The following is a 26,848-nucleotide window of genomic DNA, read 5'->3' as shown; positions in this document are numbered from 1 at the left end:
GCAAATGCAACGAGGCACACAGAAACACTTTTTGTTGCCGCTTTCGCAGGTGCGCTTTGTGAAGAACGTGACCTCGTGGAAGGAGATGAAGCCGGGATTTTACCACGGCCACGTCTCGTACCTGGACTTCGCCAAGTACGTTCGCGCGGGCTCGGCCGGGCTGCCGCGCCCTCCAGCGCTCCGGCCGGGAACTGCAGCGTGGGCATGCCCGGCCCTCCCAGAGTGCCGGAGTTTGGGGTGATCTTCACCCATTGCTCTTGTTTTCTTGCATGGTATACTGTAGCCGAGTCTCATTTAAAAAAGAAAACGTTTATATACTGGGATTAGTATTCCTTGTCTGAATTCCAAGCTTGTTTTGCTGAAAATCATGGCTTTTTTTCTGAAACCCTGGCAGTTCTGTTCTGGGATTGGCTTCCCATTTGGGGAGGTTTAACATACCTGTTCTCAAAAATGCTTCATATAAAGAGTAACACCACCTGCCTCTTAAGTTATGTAATTCTTCTCTACCTTAGTATCCCTTTACACTTTATCAAAATATGAAAAGTTATCTTTTGAAGTAGTTTTCTGGTCTATAATAGTTTGATTTGCTAGAAAAAACATTGAAATAATTCTTGTGGAGTTAAATGCTGCTACTTCTAAAATTAAATAAAATGTCTTAAAAATCGTCCCACTGACTTCAAAGGTTCAGGATCATATCTTTATTCCCACTTTCATATGTTTCTTTTCTTGTCTTATTTTTGCTTCTGGATCTAAAGCTGTGATCCTTAGTAGCTCAGTCTTATGAAACCTCCCCTTAAACTGACAAGTCAGTTTTGCTTAAGATGCTTACTAGGCAGTGCTTCATCTTGCACTTGGAGCATGTGGAAAATTATTTAAAATTGAAAGTGGCATTTTCAGATCTCATTACATTTGACTGCACAAATGATAGTAACCGCTACTTTTACCTCTTGCTGATGGTCACTCAGTGTTTCTATGTTTCTGTGCATTAAAGTATTTATTTAAATTCTTTTTTGTATGTAATAATTCCTTTTGTTTAGTCATTCCTTTTAATTACTCATTCTGTCATGTACTCTGATTTTTAATTTGGACTTTTTATTACAAAGAATGAGATGGGGAAGTGAGACCTGTGCAGATTCCCAATACAGTACATTATCAGAAAATGCTAAAAGCTACAGTAGTAGCTGAAAATAACCAGTGTCACCAAGTTTACAAGAAGTAACAGGCAAAAAAAAGTTACTGACAAATCAGTCAATCAAATAAAATACATCAAAATTTATTAGTTTCCTTTCTGCCTTTTTAAAATCAAAATGCTTCAACATTAATAAACGCTTGAACTGAGTAACGGCTTTCTGGTGCAGCAAAGCTGAATGTTATTTTATACATTAGTTCATAAAGCTGAAAACATTCTCAGATACTGGAACTCTTAAAACTAGAATATTTTACATCTAGAAAGCATCTAAGCAATTTCACAATTTCTTTCATCTGCATCTTCCCTCCAGGACTGTGTTATCCTTGTCTTTGTTGTTTGTTATCCTTTCACCTGAGTGATTTTTTTTTTCCCCACAACAGCTTGCTTTCTCATACTTTGGGTTTTCATTATTAAAATAATATCTTGAATACGATGGTTGTGCTTGGCAAGGCCCACACCTTTAAGGCTGTGAGGTATGTTCTTGTAATGAACATTCTTGTAGTTAAGAAGTGTAAAATATTTCAGAAGACTCAGTGCTTCCTTATCCATGGACATCAGACTTAGGTCCACTGTCAAATATCAGAAGTACCTCTTAAAATATGCTGAAAATTAAAGTACTGGATTCCATTGATAACTCACAGTACTGAGGAGAGGTTATTGTAATCCATCCATGTAGAAATTATGCTAATAAAAGTTAAAGTTTTTTCCCTTTTCTTTTTGTTTTTAAAATTTCTTATCCATTTATTCTCTATTTTCTCTGGTAAATAGTTGGGAAAAAAAGTTCTTTGACAACGCAATTGCCAATTCATTATCCTTATTAATAAGGTTACAGTAATAATTATGTTACTGGTAGGTTTATATTACTGTAACTGAAACTAGTTCTTCAAGCTCGTGTGCAAATGCAGGCGACTGTACAATGCAGCACAAGCATTTCTGAGGGCTTGGACATCTGCATTTAACCCACAGATATGTGCTGTTCGTGGGCTGAGTCTGCTGCTCTGTGGAAATGGTTTGTTTCAGCTTCCTCAGCACTTGCAGCAGTCTGTGGAAGGGGACACCTGCATGTCTCATGCACTTCAGTGGAGCTTAAAGAGGGTGAAGTTCAAAGCCTGGACTTGGCATCAGAATGGTTGAAATATTCACACCCTCTCTCCTCTGCAGACTGTGGGAAGCCAGAGCTGGCATGCAGACAGATGTCAGCAGTTCTGCCTTAGAGTGCTCCAGTCTGAATCATTGGTACTCTACTGGCAGTACTGGAGAATCAATTGCTCTTTCTGTAGCCTTTAACAATTTCTGTGTCTGTAGTGCTTGTTTTTGGCAAAAGCAATGCCTGTTAATTGGGTTTTTTTCTAACTTCCTCCTTTCTCTGACTTTTGCTACATTTCTGTTCTTCAGTTTTTCAACTTAACATTCCTCATATGCACAGTATCTGGTAGTAAAATTTACCCCTTTAAAAATCATGGTACTGCATCATAACACTGTGAGTTCTCTGCCTTAGCCAAGCTAGGCATGAATGGCCCTCTTTTGATGGAGAACGCTTTCCCAGTTTGCATAGGAACAGAAGAGAACTTTTTTTTCCAGCTTCTAGCTTTACTTCAGGGCACTTGACACACTTGCAATTTCCACTGTGATATAAACTCTTTAATATTTGAAATATCTCAAATGGGAAAGAAAATAAAACTGAGAAATGTATTGTAAAAGCTGACTTGAACATAGATCACTGAAAGGTAGCATTTGCACATAACAGTTTGGTGATTTAAATTTTTCTTCTGTGTCATATGAGATTACCACCTCATTTCATCAGGCTTCTGTTTGTAGTGGAGTGCATCAAAATTTGCTTCGAGTAAATGTCTATGGAAAAATTTAATATCTTTAGATAGAAAAGTTAATATGGTTACAGATGCTATCTTAGACTTATATTTAATAAGCATAGCTGTATGCATTCAACCCAGGCTATGGATGGGCTCTGAGCTCTGTCTTCCTGCTATTAGAGTTAATGTCTCTGGCAGCTGGAGACCTGCCAGGAAAACCACTCACAGCATTGCAAAGCCCAGTTCACAAGGGCAGGAACTCGATATCAAACTTCCTTGCACTTATTATAAACATGTATGTGGCTGCTAAACTAGTTAAGGCATTTCTAGAGTCAGGATGGTTGTGTAAACATTTTTAGTATCTATTTGTGTGACAATATGTCTGTTTTGTTTGTTTCTTTACTAATAAACCCCTAAAATCATCATCTTAGGCAGACTGAAATTGAACTTATTTTTGCATCCATGTAGTGCACTGGATATGAGACGAAGAGAAGTGATCATTAAGCTTCCTCCCAGTGTCATGTATTCTGTGTATGGATTTCAGTTGTAGCAATAAAGACAGGCTTTTACATGTTAGATGAGAAGCTTTGATTTGTCCTTTGAAAGATGTTTTTTCCTCTTTTACTTTAGATTTGGTGTTAAAAAGAAACCAATTTACATAAATGTCATAAGAGACCCTATAGAACGCCTAGTTTCTTATTATTACTTTCTGCGCTTTGGAGATGATTACAGACCAGGGCTACGGAGGCGAAAGCAGGGGGATAAAAAGGTAAGGTACACCTAAAAATATATGCTGAACTTACTAAAATCAATGTGAAGACAATTTAAAAAATGCCCTGATCAAAGCCAAATTGTTATTTTATCAGCCTTGTTGATAGTGATGGCTTTGAAAGTTATATTCTCCGTTTCCTGTCCATACTGGAGCAGAGCATGACATCAGTAGGTTCTCTGTACCCTTATAAATTCACTGTATGTTGCAATTTGTTAAAAAATTAAATAAAATAGTTTTTTTAATTGTTATTAGGTATCCAGAATTATAATTACCAGATTAGATTTATCCTCCTGTGTAAGAAAGCTACATCTTTTCTTGTTGAAGACTGAGACATATTTTTTCAGCAAAAGCTGTAAAACTGCTGATGCTTTGGCTTTGTTGATTATTTTCATATAATTAGCAACCCAATTTATTCTATTTTTTAAAAATGTAAACACTGCAATGTCTTTTTGGAAACTGTGGAGTATGACACATAAATTTCTGTACTTCCTCCTCGTGTCTTAGGTGGCTGTAGACAAGTTCAGGTTAGCACATTCAAACATTGACTACTAATACAGTTTCGGGATGGCAACGTCATTTAGACTTCATAATGGATTTGTTCCAGAAAGAATCTGTACATCCACTGTCATGGTTTGCAGTATGACCTTTCTGGACATGTTGGTTTTGATTTTTCTTATATTGGGAGAAAAGCAGGGTGTAAAATACATGAGTATGGTTTACAAAACTGTAGCTTGAATAGTGTGGAATCCTATAAAATGTAATGCGTTTTTGTACTTTATAGAGCCAAAGACTTTATACATTTTCAGTGATTATATTTTCTTAAGCTGATGCTGTTTTTCTGTAATGTTGACAATTTAGTGTAGTGCTGTGTGGGTACCAAGAGACACTGAAAAAACAAGCAAAAGTCACACAAAATATACAGCTTAGTCTATAAACACCATAACAACTAATAATTGTGAGTAATGATTTTGTGTGCTGTCCCCATCCAAATAGTGCTTCTTAAATATTTGGAGCAAACCATTCCTCTTTTTTTTTCCAGTTGGGAACTAAGTGGTCCTCTGTTATTTAGGCTTTAGCGCCATCTTCAGTTACTGCATTTCAGTTTGTCCAGGTATCCTGAAGCACAGCAGCATAGAAAGAGAAAAGCTTCAAGAATAAATTGAAATTAAGATTAAAAATTGTCTTTATAGAACTGGCTAAACAGATGAACAGGTGATGTGATATGATATCATAATGGCATTTTAAAAAAAGAGAGGTAAGATCTCATCTTTTGTAGACTGTCTTCCTCTTTCCTGCTTGAGATCAGTCACTTGAAAAGCTGAACATGCTGCTAAGTCTGAGCTGTTTCTAGGACATAAAACTTACCAAAAAGAGTAAAATGTAAGTGCTTATTTTAATTTTGAATTATAATCCAAACAACGTGGTTAGGTAGTCACTGGGAGACATGCCAAAAATCCTTACTGTTGCTGCTTGCCGGACTGCACTGTAAGCTTTGATTTGCTGGGAAAAAGGTCATATGCATTTCTGTTTATAATGCTTGCAATGCATTGCATTATTAATTTGATGTTTTTCTATTGAAGGGGCTTTTTACATTTTGTCACTATGATACCACTTTCTTTTGGTTTGAGAGACTTAGTTGTTGTACAGACTTAACATGTTCTGTAAGCATTTCAAGTTCATTTGAAGTGAAATTCATTTACTGTATCAAACTTCTGGCTTCTTTCATGTAAATCAGGTAGTACTATTTTTCCAGAGTGTCTCTGGAGAACTGTCCATGTATAGATGGTGTAAATTTTGCATACATTAGTTATAAAATTCAACAAGCTCAAAAATGGATTGAGCCAATTGCAGTGTCTTTATTCTAGTATGTGTTACAGTAGATTAATGAAAAGCTCTAGAGTTGAAAAGTACGGAAGATCAAAAATTACCTCTAGTGAAACTTAATTGTTCCTTTATTAGTGGGAAGGAATCTCAATGTATTTTTATACTCTGTCCCCTCCTAGTCCATACCATGGCATCTATATAAAAGAATTCTAAACTTGGTTGTTTTCAGTCTCTCTGTGCTTCCAGTCATAGTTAGCTTGGCTCCAAATGCAGAATCTGTAGAGGCAAGGGTTTCTTATAATGAATCTCTGGATGGAACAGCCAAGGTAGGTGTATTAGAGGAAGTGTGGAAGGAAGTCTGTCCTATTTCAGCTTACTTAGAAAATGGCTTGCTTCCTCTTGCTTATTAACTGTAAAATAACCTGCAGGTATAAGCAAAGAAATCTTTCTTTGCACAGATGCCAGTTCATTTTTAGTATAAACATTCATAATTTAGGAGGTGCGTTTAACAATAGATCAGTGCAGAATTTCCCTAGAGAACTATGCTAGGGAAAGCATACCAATGTCTTGTTTTCCCACTTAAAGCTGCATTTTTATCTATGGTGTGTGACAGGTACAAGCTATTTTAAACTCAGAGTTCAATGTGAACCAAGGCACCACAGTTTACTCCCTGCTTTGGCATAGTATCAATAATTTTTTCAGATTATCTTATAAACTTCACCTCAAAATAAAAGCAAATCATGTTGTCCTTTTTCTTAACTCCAAATAATTACACAAATGTGTTTTTACATAGTTGCTTTGAACAGAAACTTGTAATTAGACTGAAGAAGCAATCTAAAAAGTTGTCCATGGGATCTATTATTTTTTAATATATCCTAGATACAGGCCTTATATCTTGATTAGAAATACCACAAATATTTCCTTTATGGTGACATGTAAAGCATTTACAAATTCCCTGCAGTGCTAATGGAGTTCCTATTGTAACTGTGTTATTGCAGTTGAAACTCTGTTACTACAGCAGGGTATCCACATCAAGAGCAATATTGTATGGAATATTCTGTTATGCTGTGAGCAACTTCTTTTTGGTTCTTCTGATTGCCAGAACAAAATTAGCCTCTGAAATGGCAATTATTTCTCATTATTCAAATGTAATAGAAGCTTGTTTAATCTAAAAGACAAAATGCACAATGTTCTGTGTTAAAAAAGACCCAGCTGTTGCAGGATCACACAATTCCTCATGGCATTTGATACTGTATCTTTAGTGACTTCTTTTATAGGGGAAAATAATTATACCAACAGTTATTGACTATTTTTGCTAGTTTTGACAAATAGCCTTTGCTAAAGTTATATCAAAGGTATATCAATGTATCAGGTAAGATCAATTGTTCATTACTTGTAACCATAAAGGACTGTCCAAGTACTGTTTAGCTGAGACAGTAGATCATCCTGATAACACTGTGAAAGCAAGGCTTGACTTTTTTTTTCTAAAACATCATATATGTGTTTTTCTGTTTGAGATGTTAGATACATAGATGAGATTTTAAAGCTCAGCTCAATTTTGTCTTTGTTCCAGACCTTTGATGAATGTGTGGCAGCTGGAGGTTCCGACTGTGCTCCAGAGAAACTTTGGCTTCAAATTCCATTCTTCTGTGGCCACAGCTCAGAATGCTGGTAGGGAGATGAATGTAGCTTGTTCATCAAGTACATCAGTGCTGAAATCTAAACTTTAACAAATTTCAGTATGTAGTCCAGTTGATAAAAGTGTGAGGGACTGAACAGAGTGAAGCAGTGGATAGTTGAGTGCTTTCTGTTAAAGGTGGATTTGCTGAAACAGTTTTGCAGTTCTTTAAACTAGCAGTATGTTACAATACTGTATCAGCAGTGCTATGAGGGAAAACATGTTTTCAATTTTAAAAATAATTTTCGCAGATTTAAAGTCTTGACATTTTTCTCTTATGTCAGACTACAGAATCCTTCTTTTGGAATGGATATATTTTAGTTCAAGTTCCTAAAGTTCCTGGGGAATACACAATAATTGAGATCAGGATAAATTTATCTTTTTAAACATTTACCAGATATCCAGTAGTCAATGCTACTTAGCAGAAACTGAAACAAAAGCAAATAGTGTCCATCTGTCAATGCAAAATATTTTATAGTAATGGCAAAGACTTTAAAAAACTCTTAAGCAAAAAAAACCAAAAGAAACCTCACTGAGTTTTTGAAAGATTGTGTGATAGCAAGGGCAATTGTTTGTCAAAGGTTTTGTTCATTCAAACATAAGCAAAGTAAATGGCCACTTGGGAGCTCCTCTTTCAGTGCCTGTTGTTCAGAACTGTCTACTCTCTGGCCATGTGGAGAAGCAGAGAAAGAAAGAAGATGCAAAAGGGAAGGTATGCTCTTGCCAGATTTCTGGTATCTAATGTGAAAGTAGAGACAGAGTATTAATATTGAGACAGTGTAAATCCCCAAAAAATTGCTTGAATAGAGGCATTAATCATATACACACACTGGGTATTTTTGTTTAGATTATTTTATAAGTAGAGGAGTCACATTTTTAGGTGAGAACACAAATGAGAGGAACTGCAAAGGGAAATGAAGTTAGCAATGGTTATAACTTGGAATAAGTCTTGCCTATACAAATGTCCTGTTGTGAAGTAATCTCCATCTAGGGACTAAGGCTGACATCAGAACTTAATATAATTGTTCTCTGTCATTTTAGGAATGTGGGAAGCAGATGGGCTTTGGAACAAGCCAAATACAATCTGATTAATGAATACTTCCTAGTGGGAGTTACTGAAGAGCTTGAAGACTTTATCATGTTATTGGAGGCAGCTCTGCCCCGGTTCTTCAGGGGTGCTACAGAACTGTACCGGACAGGTATTATTAAATAGCTGATTTCATGGAGTTTTCAACCACTTTCTGCCTTTTTCAGTGTAAATTGTTTAGATCTAGGTGAATAGTTTGAGTCTCTGCCAGGTTTGCCTCTCAGCTGGATGATGTTCCTGTATAAGAAACAAACTCCTTTTCAAAGATTCTCAGTTCTTTCTCCCTCTCTCTCTTTCTCTCTCTCTTTCTCTCAGGGGTGATGCTAGTCCAAGTATCTTTCTGCCTTACACTAATTATAAATATTTAAGGCTGGGGTAAAGGTAGATGTGTAGGTATACTGCATGTAACATTGTGATATGTTTGTAACAGAATATTTTTTTTAAAGTTTTACAGTGGCTTCAGCTTTTTAAAGTAGCTGATGTGGCAGATTTCCATTTCCTCAGAAGCCCTGCTGGAATTAACTGTGCTCAGTGCAGCCTGGTTGGCTGAGCAATAAAGCCTGAGGGATGCAGAGACCCAAGTAGATGTTTATCTTCCTGGGCTCCTAGCTACGAGAAGTAGCTCAGTTTCTAGGAGCTGGCCATTCAATTTATGATGAAGAGAAGATCTATCTTAGCAGGGCTCCTAGCTGCAAATAGAGGGAGAAGAGGATCTGATGTACAGAGCCTAGATATGTAGTATTAACAAGTTAATTAGAAAGCAACAGCACTCCTTGGGGAAAATCTGGTCATCATTTTGGTCTTCTTTGTCTCAGAAACTCTGCAACAGGGATATGGCTTATGTATCATTTATGATAAGACTATAGTATCCTATTTAGATGGGAGAATAATGGTTTAAATGCTATTAGTAGAGATTATATTTTGATTAGAAATAGACAATTGAAATCATGCGAAAACAAGATTTTTTTTCTCTTTTATGGAGAGCTAGAGAGAGCTACACCAGAACCGGGAGGTTTTTGGTAGTCTGAGTTGAATATAACCTTCCCTGGAGATATTTAAAATATGTGTAGAAGTGGTGGAGGTATTTAAAAGATGTGTAGGTGTGGCACTTGGGGACATGGCAGTGTTAGGTTTGTGGTTGGACTCGATGACCTTAAATGTCTTTTCCAACATAAAAATTTCTATGATTCTATGAAAGAAGTCTCTGCAGTTTCTAAAATTCTTAACATTTGATACCAGATTAGCAGATAAATAATTAATTTTGAAAGACCAGTTTTGCTCCAGGTAGATTATATGGAGTAATCTTACTCTTTAAATGAATGTTCATTCCCTGGGTTTATTAGAGCAAACAGGAATAATTGAAAGAATGGATGCAAAATTCATAAACATTAAGTGAGAGAGGCTGCAGGTTCCAACTCTGCATGTTGTGTTAATAAATTTTGGATTAAAGCCTGCTCCTTCTAATGCAGTTTATCAACACACTGAGAATATAAAAACTCTGTAAATAACAAAGGACTGTAAACATTTTTTGAGCACGTGAACTTGAAAGTGAAGTTATTGCTTTCATTTTGCATTTAGGAAAGAAGTCGCATCTTAGAAAAACAACTGAGAAAAAACTTCCCACAAAAGAAACTATTGCCAAGCTACAGCAGTCTGAAATCTGGAAAATGGAGAATGAGTTCTATGAATTTGCACTGGAGCAATTTCAGTTTGTCAGAGCACATGCAGTTCGGGAAAAAGATGGAGAATTGTATATTCTGGCTCAAAACTTTTTCTATGAAAAGATTTACCCTAAATCAAACTAAGAATCCTATACTATTAGATTTATGGACCTAAATCTTTGGCCACATCATCATCTTAGTCCTCAGCCATGGAAATTAGATTGCTTGTAGACCTCCAAGACATTTCTTTGTACGAGAAAAGTGGGTTGTGGATCACCTCCAGGGCTTTGGATATAGCTGTGTTGGTAATCCAGAAGCAAAGGCTTCATTTCTTTTATCTAACTAATATTTTCAGTGGGAGTCAATATCCTTAACCTGAAGAAATCTACAATGTAATTTGGAGCAATTAATACAAGGCAGTTTTATTTGAAAATGTAAACAATCAAAAAACCACTTCTGTTGATGCTCTTTTTAATTTTCAGAGCAATTTATTTTCATTTATACTTCTGTGAAGAGGAAATAATTTTTCCCCAGCTTTCACCATGGAAATTTCTGTTGTATACAGTATGAGTAGCCCTAATAACTGGTTGACATCTGTGCTTTGTTTTAGTGAATCATGTCACATGATATTAATTGGGATGGTTAATCATGTTCTGCTGAGAAATGCTGCTGCTGGAATTGGCATATTTATATATGTGGTTTTATTAAAAAATTACAAATATTCATTGGTGTTAAAAATGTCATTTTCACATTAATATTGTAAAAAGTTAAAGAATCAGAGCAGTGGGGTTGTTTGTTTTTTTGTTTTGTTTTGTTTGGTTGTTTTTTTTTATCACCACCGCCACTGGCTGAGGTTGGGAAAACTACAAAGAAATTTGGTATTGTCTGCAGTTCTAGTTGATCCTTACACAGTGGTATAAAAATTGTAAATTCAGTACGTTTCTCCATGGATTCTTTGTAATAATTGTAAACTGAGGTATTGGTGAATCCATATTATGACTCTACTAGTGAGCTGTGGTATGGCTAGGGTTTTCCTACTACTTCAATACTTTTATCTGTAGAATATTTTTACTGAGGTGCTTTATAACGTGTTTTAAAGCATTGCATTTACAAAAGGAGTAAAATGCTGTAAATACTGCTTATTTTATGTATTTGGACCAAAAGGTTTAAAGTAATTAGTTTAAAGTGGGTTTTTTTGCACCGGTTCTGTTATGTGTGAAGTGAAAAACATCACATCTACTTCCTGGTTGAGTTAACTGTTGGACATTGCTGAAATGCACTTCAGTGACCTCTCTGACTTCAATACCAGAATGTTTTGCAGGGATTGTCTTTTCAGAAAAGTAGTCTTCATCCTTTTATTAGGGTAAGAGAACAAGAAGAAAATTGTCATATGCAGTCTGGTTGGGAAAGGTGCAGTGAACTTGATTGACATAATTGTATTTATGTAACTGCCTTACGTGACTGTTGTAAATTTGTGAGTTGCAATTATTAACAATGTGAAACACCTGGCAAATGAAGTAAATTGAAATTTGAGAACAGATGTTTGGGGCCACTGCATTATAGCAAATGGCCATGGAGCACTGCAACAATTTTTCCTATTGAATTTTCTTAAAGATACAAGTATTTACACAGCTTCCACCTGCCTTTTCTTAAAAGTGCTTTTCACAGGATTTGATTGGGAAGGCACTGAGGAGACAAAGAAAGGAATGGTGGGAAAGGTTTAAATTCTTACGGTATGATGCTGAAGGTTTAGTTTAAAATTACCAAGTGGAGTTTCTTTAACCAGCTTGTTCTTGTAATGAAAACAAAGGAAATGGAAAATGGTCTGTGAACTGGATGTCTGCAGCCAAAAGCAACAGCCCAATTACAGAGAGGATAACAAGAGACTATCAAGTACATCTTGCAGTTTCTTTGTTTTCTTAGATTTTTCCCTTCTGATTTTAAAAATAGATCTCTCTTTGTTCTTCCCAAATAATCAGGGAAGTTCCTTCTCGTAAGTTACCATTTATATAGCATGAACCATGCATAAGACTTCCTGTTCTTGTTCTTGCCTGTTGACATAATAATAATGCCAACATGTTTGGATATAGGATGTGTTAGGTCACACATGAAGACATGTTTCCTAGCTAATGAAAGGAACTGAGGAGTCATGCACAAAAAGTAGTTAATGGAGATCTGAAAGTTTTCATTTAAAAGCAGACACTTTTTTTTAAAGTAAAATAAATATTTATAGTCCCAGGAAAGATTTCCGCTCAGTGATAGTTTTATGTTAGATTTTTTACTATGTTGTTCTAATTCAGATTAGTTTATCTTCTTGAATCTCCTTCAGAATTTTCAGCAGAGCACCTCTAACAGAGCTGAAGAGCTTGCTAAGAGAAAAAGCAAAATATTCATCTAAGTAGGTGTGTACAAATGCTTCTCTATTGACAAGAAAGCAATAGACAAAACTTCTGCTGATTTCAGTAGGGTCTACAGAAACAACTTCTATTCTGTAAGCAGTTTTGAAAGTTATGTTTCTTTTTTTTCCTTCCAGGATTTAGAATTTCTTAATTATGAGTCTCCGATAACAAAACCAATAGAACAATGCAATTTTTTTTTACTTTTAAAAGAGCAATATATTTTTCATAGTTCATGTAAGATAACACATTTTATTTAATCAGATATAATTTCCTGTTCTTTGCTGTGAACTGTGATGGTTGAGACAAACAAGAATTTTAGGAACATTTTTTAGAAGTGCCAACAATTGGAGCGGTACTCATTTCAGGTATACTCAGAAAATTTGATCATCTGTAGAACACAGAAGGAACCAAGACTGTCTGCTTTTATATCTAGTGCAACCATTAAGGACAACTGTGAACTTAGAATTATTTGAATTTACAACTATCAAATTGGGTTTCCTAAAAGACAGTTTAGGAAAAGGAGCTTTACAGATTTTTAATAATCTATTCTATTTGTTTTCTGTTTAGAAAACAGAAACAATCCAAGTTGTTGCCATTAAAAAAAATTGACGGTATATAAATGTTATTTATTTCATGTATTTTCCCTTAATGACTCTTAGAGGAAAGCAGCAATATGTGACGTTTTGTTTTTGCAGGTTGTATGATCAGTAAACTATTATGCAGCCTCCTGAACACAGATCTTTTAAGTGGAGTCACTGGACTCTCTGTAGAGGAGTGAGATTGGCTTTTTGCAGGGCTAAGTTCATTTGAAAGGTGCTGAAATGCTCATATATCTACATACACTTGAGAGTAGATTTTGTGACACTGTTCTGTACTTTCTCTACAAAAGTGCCACCCAGACTTTGTGCACAACTCTAGCCCTGTTGAAACTCCTGATGTCAGCCTGAGGCACGAGGTCCTGCTGTGCAGGTGACTACACAGCCAGCCCACAGCATGCCTGGGGCACTTGTGATACTCTGGGCAGTGCTGGTGGGAGAGCAGCAGTGCTTTTAGCTCCTTCCCTTAATAATTCTGCAGCCACACAACAAGAATTTCACTTTTATTTTGTTAATGCATCTATAAGCAAACCCAAGGCTAGGATGCAGAATGTCCTCTGTGCACATTCCTGCTTGTTCTGGGTGGATTTTCTAGCAGTCTCTCTTTTATTGTTATGCTGATCATGGCTTCATTTTTAAACACACTTTAAAATGTATAGCTATACAATGTAGGATATGGAGAACCAGCCCACCCTGATCATTTGAAATGCCTTTTCTGGGTATTTAGTTTTTCTGAAGATACCTAGCTATTTTTACATTACCAGAATAAACTTTTGCTTATTGATGATCTCAGAGTAATTCTATCTTATACTGGGAAAAATTCAGTTATTTTTTTTCACACTTATGTTAAAATTTTCCATTAAGCTTACCTGGCTTAATGTGTATATGTATACTTAAAGGTGTATGTTACAAAAAGGTGTGTGGATGATACTGTCTGAGCTGTGCTGCTTAAGGAGTCAATGGAAAAGCCTGATTCAAGTGCACTGCCAATCTAGCTCTTCAAAATTAGAGCATTTTTTATGACTACTAGAGATTGAACTTAAAGAAAGTTTAAGGCTGCTTAGTTGGATGGATGCATCCTTTACTGTAAGCCTATGCAACTGTGTAACCTTTGCAGCAGTATTTATAGAAAGAGCCTCTCTTCCTGAGACTTATCTGGAGCATAATTATAAATGTTCGTACACTTGTACTGTCTGATACTTACATCAGCAGCTTTCCATAGCTTCTGCAAAAGAGACAGGTTTGTGAGCATTTCTAAAGCAGTACTGAATGTAATTTTGAAAAACATGGATTGTGCTTCATGACCTTTTTATTTTTAAACACACACACACAGCTGAATAGTGCCTTTTTTCTCACAATCCATGTTGAAGATGCTTGCTCCCACTCACCCTCCGTAAATTGATTCATTTGTGCAATACTATTCCAACTTGAAACAATTTTGTCACAGCTATTTGTTTGAGAAATAATCTCAATTTTTCCTCACTGTGCTGCCAGCTTTCTGTTGTTTAAGTGTTTCAGTTGATTACCTAATGCAAATGCTATAAAATAAAACACCCATTGGGAAGGGGAAAGAAAAGAAGTCTGGTGTCCTGTCTTAATATTTGCATGTCACATTCACACTGAATGCTTTTTTTCTGGAGCATGTTGTTTTACAGTATTGTGAACTTTGTTGGCAGCTATTGTGATTTTGGAGGGGAGAGACAAGCTGGAGTGTAGCTCTTCTGTAATAATTTCATACAGCTATAACCAAATATATTTAGAGGCCCTTAGAACTTGGATGGGCTTTGTGACCACATAAAGTTTTAAGTTTGCAGGGGTTATACACTTGCTTGAAGGTGTCAATGGAAAGTTCTTGAGATTAAAGCCAAGATTTGTAAGAACAGAAAACTGGCATTAAAACAGAGGATTTATACCTTTGTGCTTCCCTACCTGAGGAAACAAATGACCAACCAATTGCTGTGGTATGGGCACAGCCTCAGTTACTGCAGTGCTGAGAGTGGTGTAAAGAACTTGAGTAGACTAGAAATGTCATTTGCATTTGTAAGCAAGGACTTAGAACAAGAAAATTCAGTGAGCATAGGTATGCTGCTGTTTAGGATTCTGAGGCCTACTGTAACCACTGCCCTATAAACATCCCTGGCTGTGTGTGCTATGGAGCTGGACATTGTCTGACCCTGCCAAGGGGTCAGGAGTCAATGCAGGAGTTCCTAAATATGTAGTTATCAGCCTTGACAATTAAAAACCATCATGGAATTATTCTGCAACTTCCACTTGAGGATTTTGATGGCTTTTAAATCCCCCTTTTGTTGAAAATAGACTTTTCCTTGCTCCTGTGAATGGAAGTGCAGGGTGTGATTGTGCACAGGAAACAAAGTCTCTCTGCTTTTATCAGCTGGGGGAAGTGGAGGAAAAAAATGCCTATTTAGAGGACTTCCTAAGGTCACTGTAACCTGTTTCTGAAATGATGTAGTAAAATAGAATGACAGCCAAAATAAGTTGCAATACAACAAAAAGCTTTATTTAAAATGACAGTAGCTCCTCCTCTGAAAGACAGGATGACTAGTGTATGTGGTAGGTACTGGTTGAACCATTTTTGAACTGATACTGCCATTCATTTGCCCATGTAATTAATCTCAGCAGTTGGAATTCTTGGGAGGGGAGCAATAGAAGGAAAAGGGGATTTTTGTTCCAACCAGTTTTTTTTTTCAGAGCCTGTATTTTCATTTTATTTATTGTTTGCATCTTGCAATTGATTTCAGTATAATTTCCTTACTTTTTAATAAAATAAAAAAAGTTGCTAGTGAATGTCAAGGCACTACCCAGATGTTTTCTTCAAGCACAAGTCCCCTGCTATGACCTCCTCCCCCAGCTTCATTACCACATAACACAGATGTGGTAACTTTCAATAAGAGCTAATTTAAAGGACTAATAATTTTCTTTATTAAAAAACCTCTACAAAGAACACCTGTGGCCTAAAAATGAAGGCTTTGAGACCTTTAACCTTGTCATAATAACCAACTGCATCCTTATAAAAATGGAAAATACTGTGATAAACATTCTCTGCCCCTTTCCTGCACACTTACAAGGCTGATCCTGAATCCATTCTCACATTTGCTATGCACAGACATTAACCTTTCGTAATAAATATGACTGTCAAAATAATTGCACAGAGAATAATCTTCCTATTGAAAAAAAAAGTTTAATTTGGGAACAAAATAGATTAAAATGGTGATTCATGGGAATTGTGGTTATCGTTCAACTATACAGGTATTGCATTCCTCTGATGTTTTAAGAAATAATTCACTACTATGCTGTATAAATGTATGTGTTATTTCAAACATAGTTCCATTATTTATTAATAATGAAAAACCTTGTTCTGTTTTGAAAGAGAAACATACCTAATTTGGTATGATGATTTGAATGCTCTAACTCTACCAGAACTCTGAGTTTGATGCAGCAGTTACTGGAAAATATTATAAGCTGTCTCTTTACCAAGAAAAGAGAAAAGCTAGTGTAGAGAATAATGGCCTAGAGGGCCTAAAGGCACTATTACAGTCTTGACAATTATTGATTGCTGTTTTTAGCACAGAATAGAATTTGGAATCCTTAATCTCCTTTATTTAGAACTTAATAACTTTAAAAATGTTATATGACTTAGAGAATTGGCAAGAAGAGAAGGAATGCTAGAGACTAGTGCAGTTACGGGCTGGCTTTGTCAGGACTGCCTCCCAGCAGTGTGTAACAATGGGTGTAAATATGGACAAACACCATGCAAACAGTCAATATGGAAGGAGGGTGTATTTATAGCTGTGAAGACAGTCTGTAAAGAACACAGGAAAGTACAGGCAGAAATACAAACCACTATATATTGCAGTAATTGCTTAAATTAACAGCTATGATGGCTGTCTCTGGCCTAATTATCTGCTTTGGATCTTCAGTGCCTTCTCCTGACTGAATTAATGAACTTAAAGCTGCAGCCATCGAGGCTGCTGCTATTATAAGCAAGGCCTGTACACCGCCAAATGAAATGTCTCCTATTTATAGCCCAGACCATGTACCTACTTCCCACACTTTGCTCCAGTGCTACTGACAGCTAAGCTATAGATCTGGAAAAGTAAATTACATTGACTGGTAGGCTCATGTGCTCTGCATCTGAGAATATTGCTTCTTGAAGATAAAATAATAATTGCATGATAGAAGTCAAATCCATAAAATCTGGGAGAAAGCAACTTAATATTCAGATTATGTGGAGCAAAAATGCTGCATTTTTTTTTGGTGTCCATTCAGAATGAGTTCACTGGCTCAGGCAGAATCCAACAAGACATCTGTTAATACTAAAGGCTACTTCAGAGAGATGGTTAGAAACATGAGTTTTACTGTCAGCAAAAATGGCTGTAAATGTTTTCCACAAAACTTTTCAACAAGGTTTTTGAGGGTTTTTTTGTAAGGCAAGCAGGGAGTTTTCCCCTTAAAACAGAGAAAAACAGGAACATGTCAGTGCCCTCCCCACACCAGCAAACATTCTTTGTCAGTGTCCTTTTATTTTTTTACCCCCTAGTGTGTGGAAAAATATGTATGAGTGTATGACATCTGTGTTCAGTCTCTCCCTTTTCTCAGCTGGCTCTATGAGATAGTGTGCTAGTTTTTGTTCCTCCACAAGCCTTCCAAAGGACAAGTCTTATCTTGCAGGTATTGTTGTGGGACATGAGATCACACCCCAGTATGGAGTTTATCAAACTGGGTGTTTACTCAGGGTCACCTTTGAGAGTCTGGTGGCAGTGGAGGTCCCTGTCCTGTGTGGGGGCAGCACTGGTGTGTTGTGCTGCATTAGCTCTCATGTGTGTGCTGCTGACAGCACCTAGGACACTTTGCATACATCTACCCCATGTATCTGGCAAGGATACTTAACCTGGGGGGGATGTTTTTCTTTTTTTAAACTTTGTGCAGGAAAAGTGCCTGACAAGATGAGAATTAGGCTGCAATCAACAGGTTTTATTGAGCAAAGCTTTGCAGTAAGCTTACGTCTATCTTTGGTTCTATACTGCCTCCTCCCCAACTCACCCACCCAAGAATGTTCAAGAAAAATGAAGAGTGAATTACAAGGCCAAAGGCAGCTTTTGAAGACAAGGTTGAAAACCTTGTAAGTAGTCAGAGGCACCGGCAGATGCGTGAATGTGCTTTCAAATCCCAGCTTCTTTGTGTCTCTCAGCATCTGAGTACAGTTGGGGCTGTACTCAGTTCAGGTACCTAGGAAACAAGTTTAAAAGAGCTTTCTGCAATTAAAGATCCTAAAGCTTGTTGCTCCTTTGACAACAACGTTTTCCAAGGCAATTGTGTACCTTGTGAGTGAGAGAGGAGGGAGAAACCCTGATGTCATCATGGTTTATCCTAGATGTTCACAGATGATTGTTCAAATTAATTGCATCGTTTCATGTCTGATTTGTGCGTGTGGTAATTTAAACTCTCTTGTCCTTTATCATAGGCATGAAAAAGGTGTGTTTAAAATCCAAAATAGACTCTCTTCCATGCCAATCTCATTTTGTTTATCCAAATTCAAATAATGATTCAAGACTGGAAGTCTTCCCGTCTAGTTCCAAAGGTACTGCAGAAGACTAGGAAATGGGATCTAGGTACCACAGCTATACTGGATGTTCTAAAATGTCTTCAAGTCTGTGACACTACGTAACCAAAAGCAATGCAAGCTAAATGTTGTGACACTTGACAGTATTTGTCAATTTTTCAAGTGTGGAGCCTGACTTTAGCTATTTATGTTAACATGTAGTTAAGTAATAAATTGTTCATAGGTTGTTTTCTTTCAGGTTGAGCAAGTATTGTAACTTTCTAGGAAAGCATAATACCTAGTTTTGTGACAAGGTATTAACATTGCAACGCTCTGGCATCTGAGTTTGTAATTGTTGACTTTATTCTTCTAAAACCAGCCAGAAAATTGGTTTCTGTTGTTTCATGCCTTGTTGTGAAAATACACACATACATTTCTAAAAATTTTTAAAAAATCATTTCCTCTTCGTACTCTCTTCTGTAATCACATCTGCAAGAAAAATGTGAGTTAGAAACATTAATCATTTGGGAGCCTTGTGTCTAAGTCTTTGAAGACAAAGTGCTGCTTCTGCTGACTGTAGACTTTTTTGCCCAGGGTGGTTTCCTCTTTCCATATAAATCAAAAAACCCTATACAGCTGTTCTTCCCAAATCATGTGGGGGCAGGGGGAACCCTCAAGGAATAAATAGCCAGTTTTCATGTGATGTTGCTACCACAAAAAACAGGCCACTAATAGAATCTTAAAGGATTTTTGAGAAACAAAGTTTAAGCAATGTAAATTAAAAACAAAGCCAAATTTTCACCCTGCCTAAAGCTGGTACAAATCCTTACCCACATCACTTCAAAATTAATAGGATTCCACTCTCTGAATGTCCTTTCAGATGAGGAGGGGTTTTAGTTTCTTAGGGTTCTGCGGATTGGTTTCTAGGCTTCATCCGCTGATGCATCAACTCTCAATAAATGCATCAAATAATGAGATTTATTAGCATTTGTTGGTGTCTCTAATTCCTGGGAAGAATATCCAAGAGATGATAGAAACTGACTGCTAGCTGAAGACTTGTCTGTTGAAGGGCAGGAGAAAGGTTAGTTGTGGGATATTGGTTTTGGGAATTATGATTTTCCAGTCTTTTAGATGACACAGAGCATAACTGAGAAGTTTAAGTAACTTCCCCACAGTTACTCATCAGAGACAGATGTTTCACCCTGCACGTGCAAAGCAAGTAGACAAACACAGGTGCCAGAGGTGAATTGCTGCATCTGGCACATCTCCCCACTCATCTCTGGGCACCTGTTATCATCATCTGTCCAGCAGAGAGAAGTCCCTCCATCAGGTAAGCACTTTCTTCACCTATTTTGGGGCAGTATAGATGCTTGTTCTTTGTAGATCAATTAGATAAGGAGCTGTGTTAGTATTACTGCACAGAAATGTTTTTATTGGCACACAATGCAGTAGTGCTGCAGACCCAAAGGAAGCCTGTGTTGGTCAGAGGTATTGCTGTGTGACTGCCAGAATATCTGTTTATTACTGGGTAGTACTGAATAAAGTCCCCTTATCCTTTACAATGTTTTGGTTAGAAAATCTGGTGCTGTTGTCCTGTGTCAGAAGTAAGGCACTGAAACTCTGGTGGGCTTACCTGTCTGAGAAGCTGCATCTTCTGATGGCTGCTGCTGCCTGTGTGCAGCCTCACCCAGCTGCAGCATGGCAGGCTGGTGCCTGGGCACGGCTGTCCTGTGCCCAGCGGGGAATGGCTCCCTGGATTCCCCTCTCTGCTGCCAGCTGTCAGCTACAGCAGCCTGGAACAGTTTGGAGGAATGAAGACCTGGTGGGTCTGCCTGCTGAGCTGTTTTGATACTGATGTGTGCTGAGATAACAGCAGGATTGGGTTTTTCACTGCAGTCCTAAGCCAAGAGTGTGGTATCTGCAAATATAGCACTGGTGTTGATATATGTGAATTGCCTCCAGCTAGGCAAGAACATTGTGGAGGAGCCAGGAATTCAGACCTCCTGAGCCCTGCACAGGCTGCTCCTGTCTGTTCGTTAATCTTCTTCCTGTAGAACTTTCTACCTTGGCATGACTAATGTTCCCAATTAATGTGTGCTAACCTCTAGCGTTTTAATATAATAAGTAATAATTTATGTCTTAATACAGAATTTCATTTTTGTACTTGCCTGTCATGTTTCAGGCACCATGAAGGGTCAAAAAACAGGTGTAGGTGTCAGGGGAGCACTGTATTTGCAGCACTGCTCATGGGTTATGAATCAAACTTGCTGTTGTTGGCTGTATCAGGAAACAAGATATTGTTATTTGGGATGCCAGAATTAATCCTAGGCTCTGAAGTGAGAAATAAAGCAACATACAACTATGTACTCAAAGTTGCAACAACTTTGACTGATTTGGAAAAGAGAACAGGAAAAGCTGTCTGTGCTGGTAGTGTTAGTGGATTACAGAGCAGCAATTGCACTGCTTTTCTCACCCCAGGTCTGATTCTTGCTTCTGAAGATTTGAAAAGAAATGTCACAAATACCTTCTTCGTTTGCCTGCTATATTAACTACTTTAAAAAACAAGGCGAAAAAGATCAGAGAAGGTGATCTGATCCTTTTGGACAGCTGAAGCTGTTGGGAATGGTGGTGTTTCAGAGCCCTGTCTTGGGCTAGCCTTGTGGTGAAGTATGCAGCTGGTGGAAGGAATTGGGGAGACACAGAAGGCAGCATATTATATAGAACACTTTGACCCCCAGACTGACATCCTTCTTGCCCAAGCTCCATTAATATTTAACAGGGTAAAAAGAGGTTATTTTACTTCATTTTGAAAAGGAAAGCATCTTTCCCTGCTGTAGCAAGGACTAGTCATACAAAATGAAAGCATGAGGATATTGGATTGAGATCATGCCAAAAAAACCTTTTCACTATACATTCAGGCCTGTGTCTAACTGAAAACAAGCCCAGGAGCACCTGTGCCCTTGCCATGCAGTAATGCTGTCAAAAGGAATATTACTTCCCCCTACACTCCAAAGAAATACCAGTGGGCCATAAATACATGCCTGTGCAAATTGAGGGGTAGAACATCATATCTGTTTTAGAGAGCAGAGCTCCCAGGGCTTTCTATACTTGCAGATCCACTGCACACTTTTTTGGAACTCTAGGCAAGTAACAGATTTAAACTCTGCCAATTGCTGCAAATGCCTCTGTAGCAACCTCCCCATCCCTGACTACCCACTCTGTGCTTTGGTTTTTGAAGGGGAGACCTGCTCTCATGGCCTCTGAAAACTCTCCCCATCTCCAGCAGGGCTGGGGGTAGGCACCCTTCACAGGGCAATAACTGCTTTAAAATTAACACGTGTCTTTTTGCACTTGCTGCAATTATTTAGAAACCTCCTTGTCAGATGACCCACGTTAAGCAAAAGAACATATTACTAGGGGTGTGCTAACAGCACCAGTGCACTAAACCACAACTGACAGCCTGACCCAGTGCTGTGCTTTAAAAGGGCAGGGCCACAGCGTTGGAGTTGGAATTCTGCTTTAATTAGGCCATTACCTGACCTTCAAAGCTGTATTCTGTTCCTCCTCTGCATGCTATGCTGGAGGAAGGGCTGCTGGAGAAGACAGGAAGAGCCCTATCTGATCGTTATCAGGAGCAGATGAAAGCCATGCATTGCCTTTTCCTTTTGACGTGTGCAATTAGCTTGGCTTGTGTGGAAGAAGCATGTCAAGGTAAATGGCCGTCTCTGTCCTTCCCCCTGCTGATCCCTGGCAAGGTCCATCATGCAAAAAGCCATTCAATCACCTGTTGACATTGGTATCCCTCTCATAAAACCTGATTATACACCATCATGAAGTACCTTTGCCCAGTGGTGGCCTGACACTACCATGGGCTGTTTTACAGGCTGAGTGCACTCCAGCTCTCCTCATAAAACTTTGTTTGAACCCATGTGTTTCTACATCTCTGCTCCCCTCCCCCTGCCCTTCAAAATAAGTTTTTCCATTTTTATGGGTATGGAAGAATCTTTGTGTCCAGGGTATGTGACATCTGTGGTGCTCACCAGGAACATGCTGCCATTACCCACACTCATGAGCAATCCCCTCCCTGCCAACCCAGCAGAGTCCCATGGCTCTGCTGCCACCTTTGGCCTTCTTGTTGAAGATGTGTGTCTCCTGTGTTTGCCCTCTGTTGTCTTAGGCAGAGATCTGTGCTATTGCACTTACCTTTGGGAAACCAGTGAAATCAGTTCCTGCCCTGAACTGGTGCTGGCTGCCACCAGTGCTCAGTACACACAGGGGACAGACCCTCCATGGCTGGGTGTTGCAGATGACTCTCACAAAAGGCAGAACACCTGTTCCATGTTTGGGTTGGTTTTTTTTCTAATAGGCATAAGAATTTATTTTATTTTAAAAATTTATTTATTTTTAAAATATTTTTAAAAATTTTAAAATTCAGTTCACTAGATTTAAATAATGCTCTGCTTATGAGAAATGAAGTCTAAAGCAAAGAAATCCAATGCAAGTGCTGAGAAAGAGTTCACTTTTAATTCACCTCTTAGGCCAGTTGCAGCACGTTGCAGATGGGTTATGCCAAGGAAAGGCATTAAGCTCACTCTGTATCCATGTCTCAGAAGCATGTGCATGTGCCTTTCCAACCCTGCTGAAGGGGTGGCCCCTTGCCGTGCCCAGCGTGAGCTGTGGTCACAAGTCTCCGGTCATACCCTCCATCTCACAGCAGATTTCCTGTGTGGTCACGGGAAAGTCATTTTGAACTCGTGCTATCTCCTTTGCTTTGACCAGAAGTGCTGCTAATCCTTCTCCTTCTTGTGAAGTTGACTGTGCATGAACACTGACTGTGTGGCAGGCCAGTGGCTGCCAAAGCCGTGTCTGTCCCAGGACTATAGGGGGATTCTATCTGTCCCTCTTTGGGTGCTGCACCTTCAGCAGATGGTGATGATACCAGTGCTCCCCAGTGTCACTTAGATCACAGTGGACAATGTTTGAGAGAAAGGTGAGAGAAAAGTGTTTAGTCACAGAGGCTTTGTTTCCTTCTTCAAGCAATATTCGAAGAGTCATGGAGTAGCAGTTGAATTAATTAGGGGACAGAAATTAGATAATGTGATAAAAAGGAGGGATATTCAGAGATGGAAACAGTTTTTTACAGATTTTTACAGTACTACTATACAGTCAAAAGAAGTATTTAGCTCTAGTTTATAAAGGGGGAAAATGAGATCCAATGGCTTCCTCAAGGTGTGACAGGAAATATTTTTGTTAGCACTAACATATGGAATGATCTGGCCAACAAATGACTGAAGCCCTGTGCTGCCAGAGAGCCCTGGAGGGTGGTGTCTGAGTGGGATGTGGCCCTGGCCTTCCTGCTCAGAACCCCCCTCTGCCAACAGGGCCTTGGAGCCAGCCGCCCAAGGCCGCAGCAGCAGCAGCAGTGTCCGTGCTGAGCTGCAGCAGCAGCAGGAGCAGTGTCCGTGCTGAGCTGCAGCAGCAGCAGGAGCAGTGTCCGTGCTGAGCTGCAGCAGCAGCAGTGTCTGTGTCCGTGCCGAGCTGCAGCAGGAGCAGTGTCTGTGTCTGTGCCGAGCTGCAGCAGGAGCAGTGTCCGTACTGAGCTGCAGCAGCAGCAGTGTCTGTGTCCGTGCTGAGCTGCAGCAGGAGCAGTGTCTGTGTCTGTGCCGAGCTGCAGCAGGAGCAGTGTCCGTACTGAGCTGCAGCAGCAGCAGTGTCTGTGTCCGTGCTGAGCTGCAGCAGGAGCAGTGTCTGTGTCTGTGCCGAGCTGCAGCAGGAGCAGTGTCCGTGTCCGTGCCGAGCAGCAGCGGAGCTCAGGTCTGTGGGCACAGGCGCTGTGCAAAGTGGCTGCTGTGTATGTGGGCAGGCTGCTCGCTGTCCCCCTGCCCGGGTGAGGAGGTGGCAGATGCAGAGTTGCAGTGACATGGCTGGTAATGACAAAGATCATTTGTGCTTTTTATCACTTTTATAATGAAAAAGCCAAGTCTTTAACCAGATGATGTTCTGAGGTAAATCTGAGGACAGATAAACTAGCAGCTGCTGAATTCAATTTTGGTGAGGCTCTGAAGTGGTAGAACCGCCATCCCTAGAAACGTTCAAAAAGGTTTAGACCCTAAAGGCCTAACGCTAACCCTAACCCCTAACCATAACCCGAACTCTAAGCCTAACCCTAAGGGCCTAACCCTAATCCTGAGCCTAACCCTAAGCGCCGCGAGATGGCGCCCGAGGAGCGGGCATGGCGCGCCGCCCCCGCCGCAGCTCCGCCGCCTCAGCGCGGCCCTCAGGCGGCTTCCCGCGCTCGGCCTGCCTTTGCAGGAAGGCGGCTGCTTGGGGTGGCTCATCTTAGCGCTAAATTGAGCCCAGTATTATAGTTTAATGAAGGGCTCTGCTTCAAGTTAAATAATGACCCCGGCATTGTATTTATATGAATGAAGAATTAACCTTAAAAGGTTGCCCTTCTCAGAAAATGGATTGCGTGCTTGGCTCTCTCTATTGATTAGTTTAGGTATTTAAAGTGCTGCATTTTATCTCTCCAGCCTCCCGGTAAATTTGTCATGATGATACTTAAAGGAGCAAATTTACGTTGTTTATTTTCACAAACCTTTTTGGCATGTATCTGGAGCTTCTTATGGCACCTTTGAGCTATATAGTATTGTGTGAAGGAACAGTGATAACCCTTCTGCTAAATAAGCATGACTGTTCAGCTGAAATGCCACTGAAAAGGATGCTGCAGTGTGAAATGTGTATTGCATTGCAGCTGATGGAGTGGGGTGAGCAATTCTGAGGAGGTTTTTCAAGAGGACTGGAGTCTTCCTATGTTCAGTGACTGATGGGAGGGTTTGTCAGAATTTCTGTTCACTCCAAAAACTGGGATTCATTTTTCCTTGGAGGCTGCCACACAATGGGAGCTATCCTAATAATTGCAAAGTACTTTAATACTGAGTAGTGTTAGGGATTTTGAATGCAATGTGCAACTAAGCAAAAAGAGACAGGACGCATGCATGCATTTCTGTATTACAGATTTCTGAGGAAATAATAGGATGATGTAAAGTTTTTAAGTTAAATATGGGCATCTGGTTTTCCTACAGAAGTTTTTAAACCTTTTTAAATTTACTCCAAATGTTATGGAGAAGTGGGATTATTTTATGCTGTGCTGCTGAAAGTCGCTCCCCTGTGTACTGTTACAGGAAGCACCACTAGCTGTGGCTGTGCCCCCTGAGATGGGTTGTTTCCCCACTGGTGCTCAGGGAGCAGCCTCAGCTGCTTGTCCCACATTCCTGTTTCTGGGGGATGGCTGAGTGCTAAGATGTGGCTCATGGTCCCCTGTAGGATGACCCCACGGATACCTCCCATGGCAGTGGCACAGGGAGCGTGGGTGTGGGTGCCCCTTGTTGGAGAGCAGGAGGTTTGTGGATCCCTGTGGCGAGGCACAGCAGTGTCTGCACTCTCCACACTGGACCAGGGTCCACCACTCTCCTCGGGCTGCACTGCCCAGGGTGTGTGAGGGGCAGCCAGCCTCCACCAAGGCTCCTGCTCCCACAGCTGCCAGTCTCTAGCCTGCTCCTTTAGTTACTCTCTCTGGTTTCTCAAGTTTACAGATCTGCTTTTGGTCTCTGAGTGAGCGATTGCCACCCCTTTCCTAACCCCATATCCTGGCTGGCAGTAGGAATACGTACACCACTTAAATTCCCCAAACAAAGTGGAAATGGAAAGTCTTGGGTTTAGTTGAAAAGAACAGCGAATTCTGCTTGCAATCTGTAATGCAATTAGTGTTATTTGACTTGGCAGCCGTCGGAGGGCCTGCGTGGGCTGTAGGCTGTGAGGGCCTGGAGTCAGCCTCCATCTAGGCAGAGGACTTTGGAGGAACTCTCAGTAATTTTTACATCTGAAGTCTCTCAGTGGTTTCTCTCCCCCTTATCCTCTTCCCTCCACCCTCGGCATTCAGATGCTGCAGCCAGTCCCTCTCTCCAGCTGGGAAGGGGTGAAGTTGGCTGGTCCTCCAGGCGCCGCCCCGCTCTGCGCCCCACCGGCCCCCCCGTGTGTCTGCGTCCCCCCGCCCGGCCAAAGGAAAATAATTCTGGGTCAAAACTCACTGAGCCATCTGTGTTTCTGAGGCTAAATTATTTCTTACAAAGGAAATAGCATTAGGTCGGTGTATCTGGCTGCTAATTGCTTTAACTGGCTGAAAAGATTCCAGTCTGTTCCTGAACTGTTTGTGCAAACTTAACGGAATAGTGTTACCTTCAGATCCTGCCCCAGCCACAGCCAGAACAT

At 39.6% G+C, this 26,848-nt stretch overlaps 1 protein-coding gene across 1 annotated transcript in view; it reads left to right on the top strand.

Annotated features, from left to right (window-relative positions):
- The window catches only part of HS2ST1 (heparan sulfate 2-O-sulfotransferase 1), a 74,535-nt gene extending 63,792 nt beyond the window's left edge, over positions 1–10,743 (top strand). The window contains exons 3-7 of the mRNA XM_054285605.1: positions 50–135; positions 3,631–3,769; positions 7,170–7,267; positions 8,316–8,473; positions 9,940–10,743. Of these exons, the coding sequence (XP_054141580.1) occupies positions 50–135; positions 3,631–3,769; positions 7,170–7,267; positions 8,316–8,473; positions 9,940–10,166 (708 nt within the window). The 3' untranslated portion in view covers positions 10,167–10,743. The remainder of the gene's footprint in view (positions 1–49; positions 136–3,630; positions 3,770–7,169; positions 7,268–8,315; positions 8,474–9,939) is intronic.
- The last annotated feature ends 16,105 nt before the right edge of the window (positions 10,744–26,848 follow it).

The sequence above is a fragment of the Melozone crissalis genome, unplaced genomic scaffold, assembly GCF_028551555.1.
Source record: "Melozone crissalis strain CALT ecotype California unplaced genomic scaffold, PUWL_Pcris_2 ptg000045l_1, whole genome shotgun sequence".
NCBI classification, from domain to species: Eukaryota; Metazoa; Chordata; class Aves; order Passeriformes; family Passerellidae; genus Melozone; species Melozone crissalis.
Note: the sequence above shows the minus strand (reverse complement) of the source record. Positions and strands in the feature narration are given on the sequence as shown.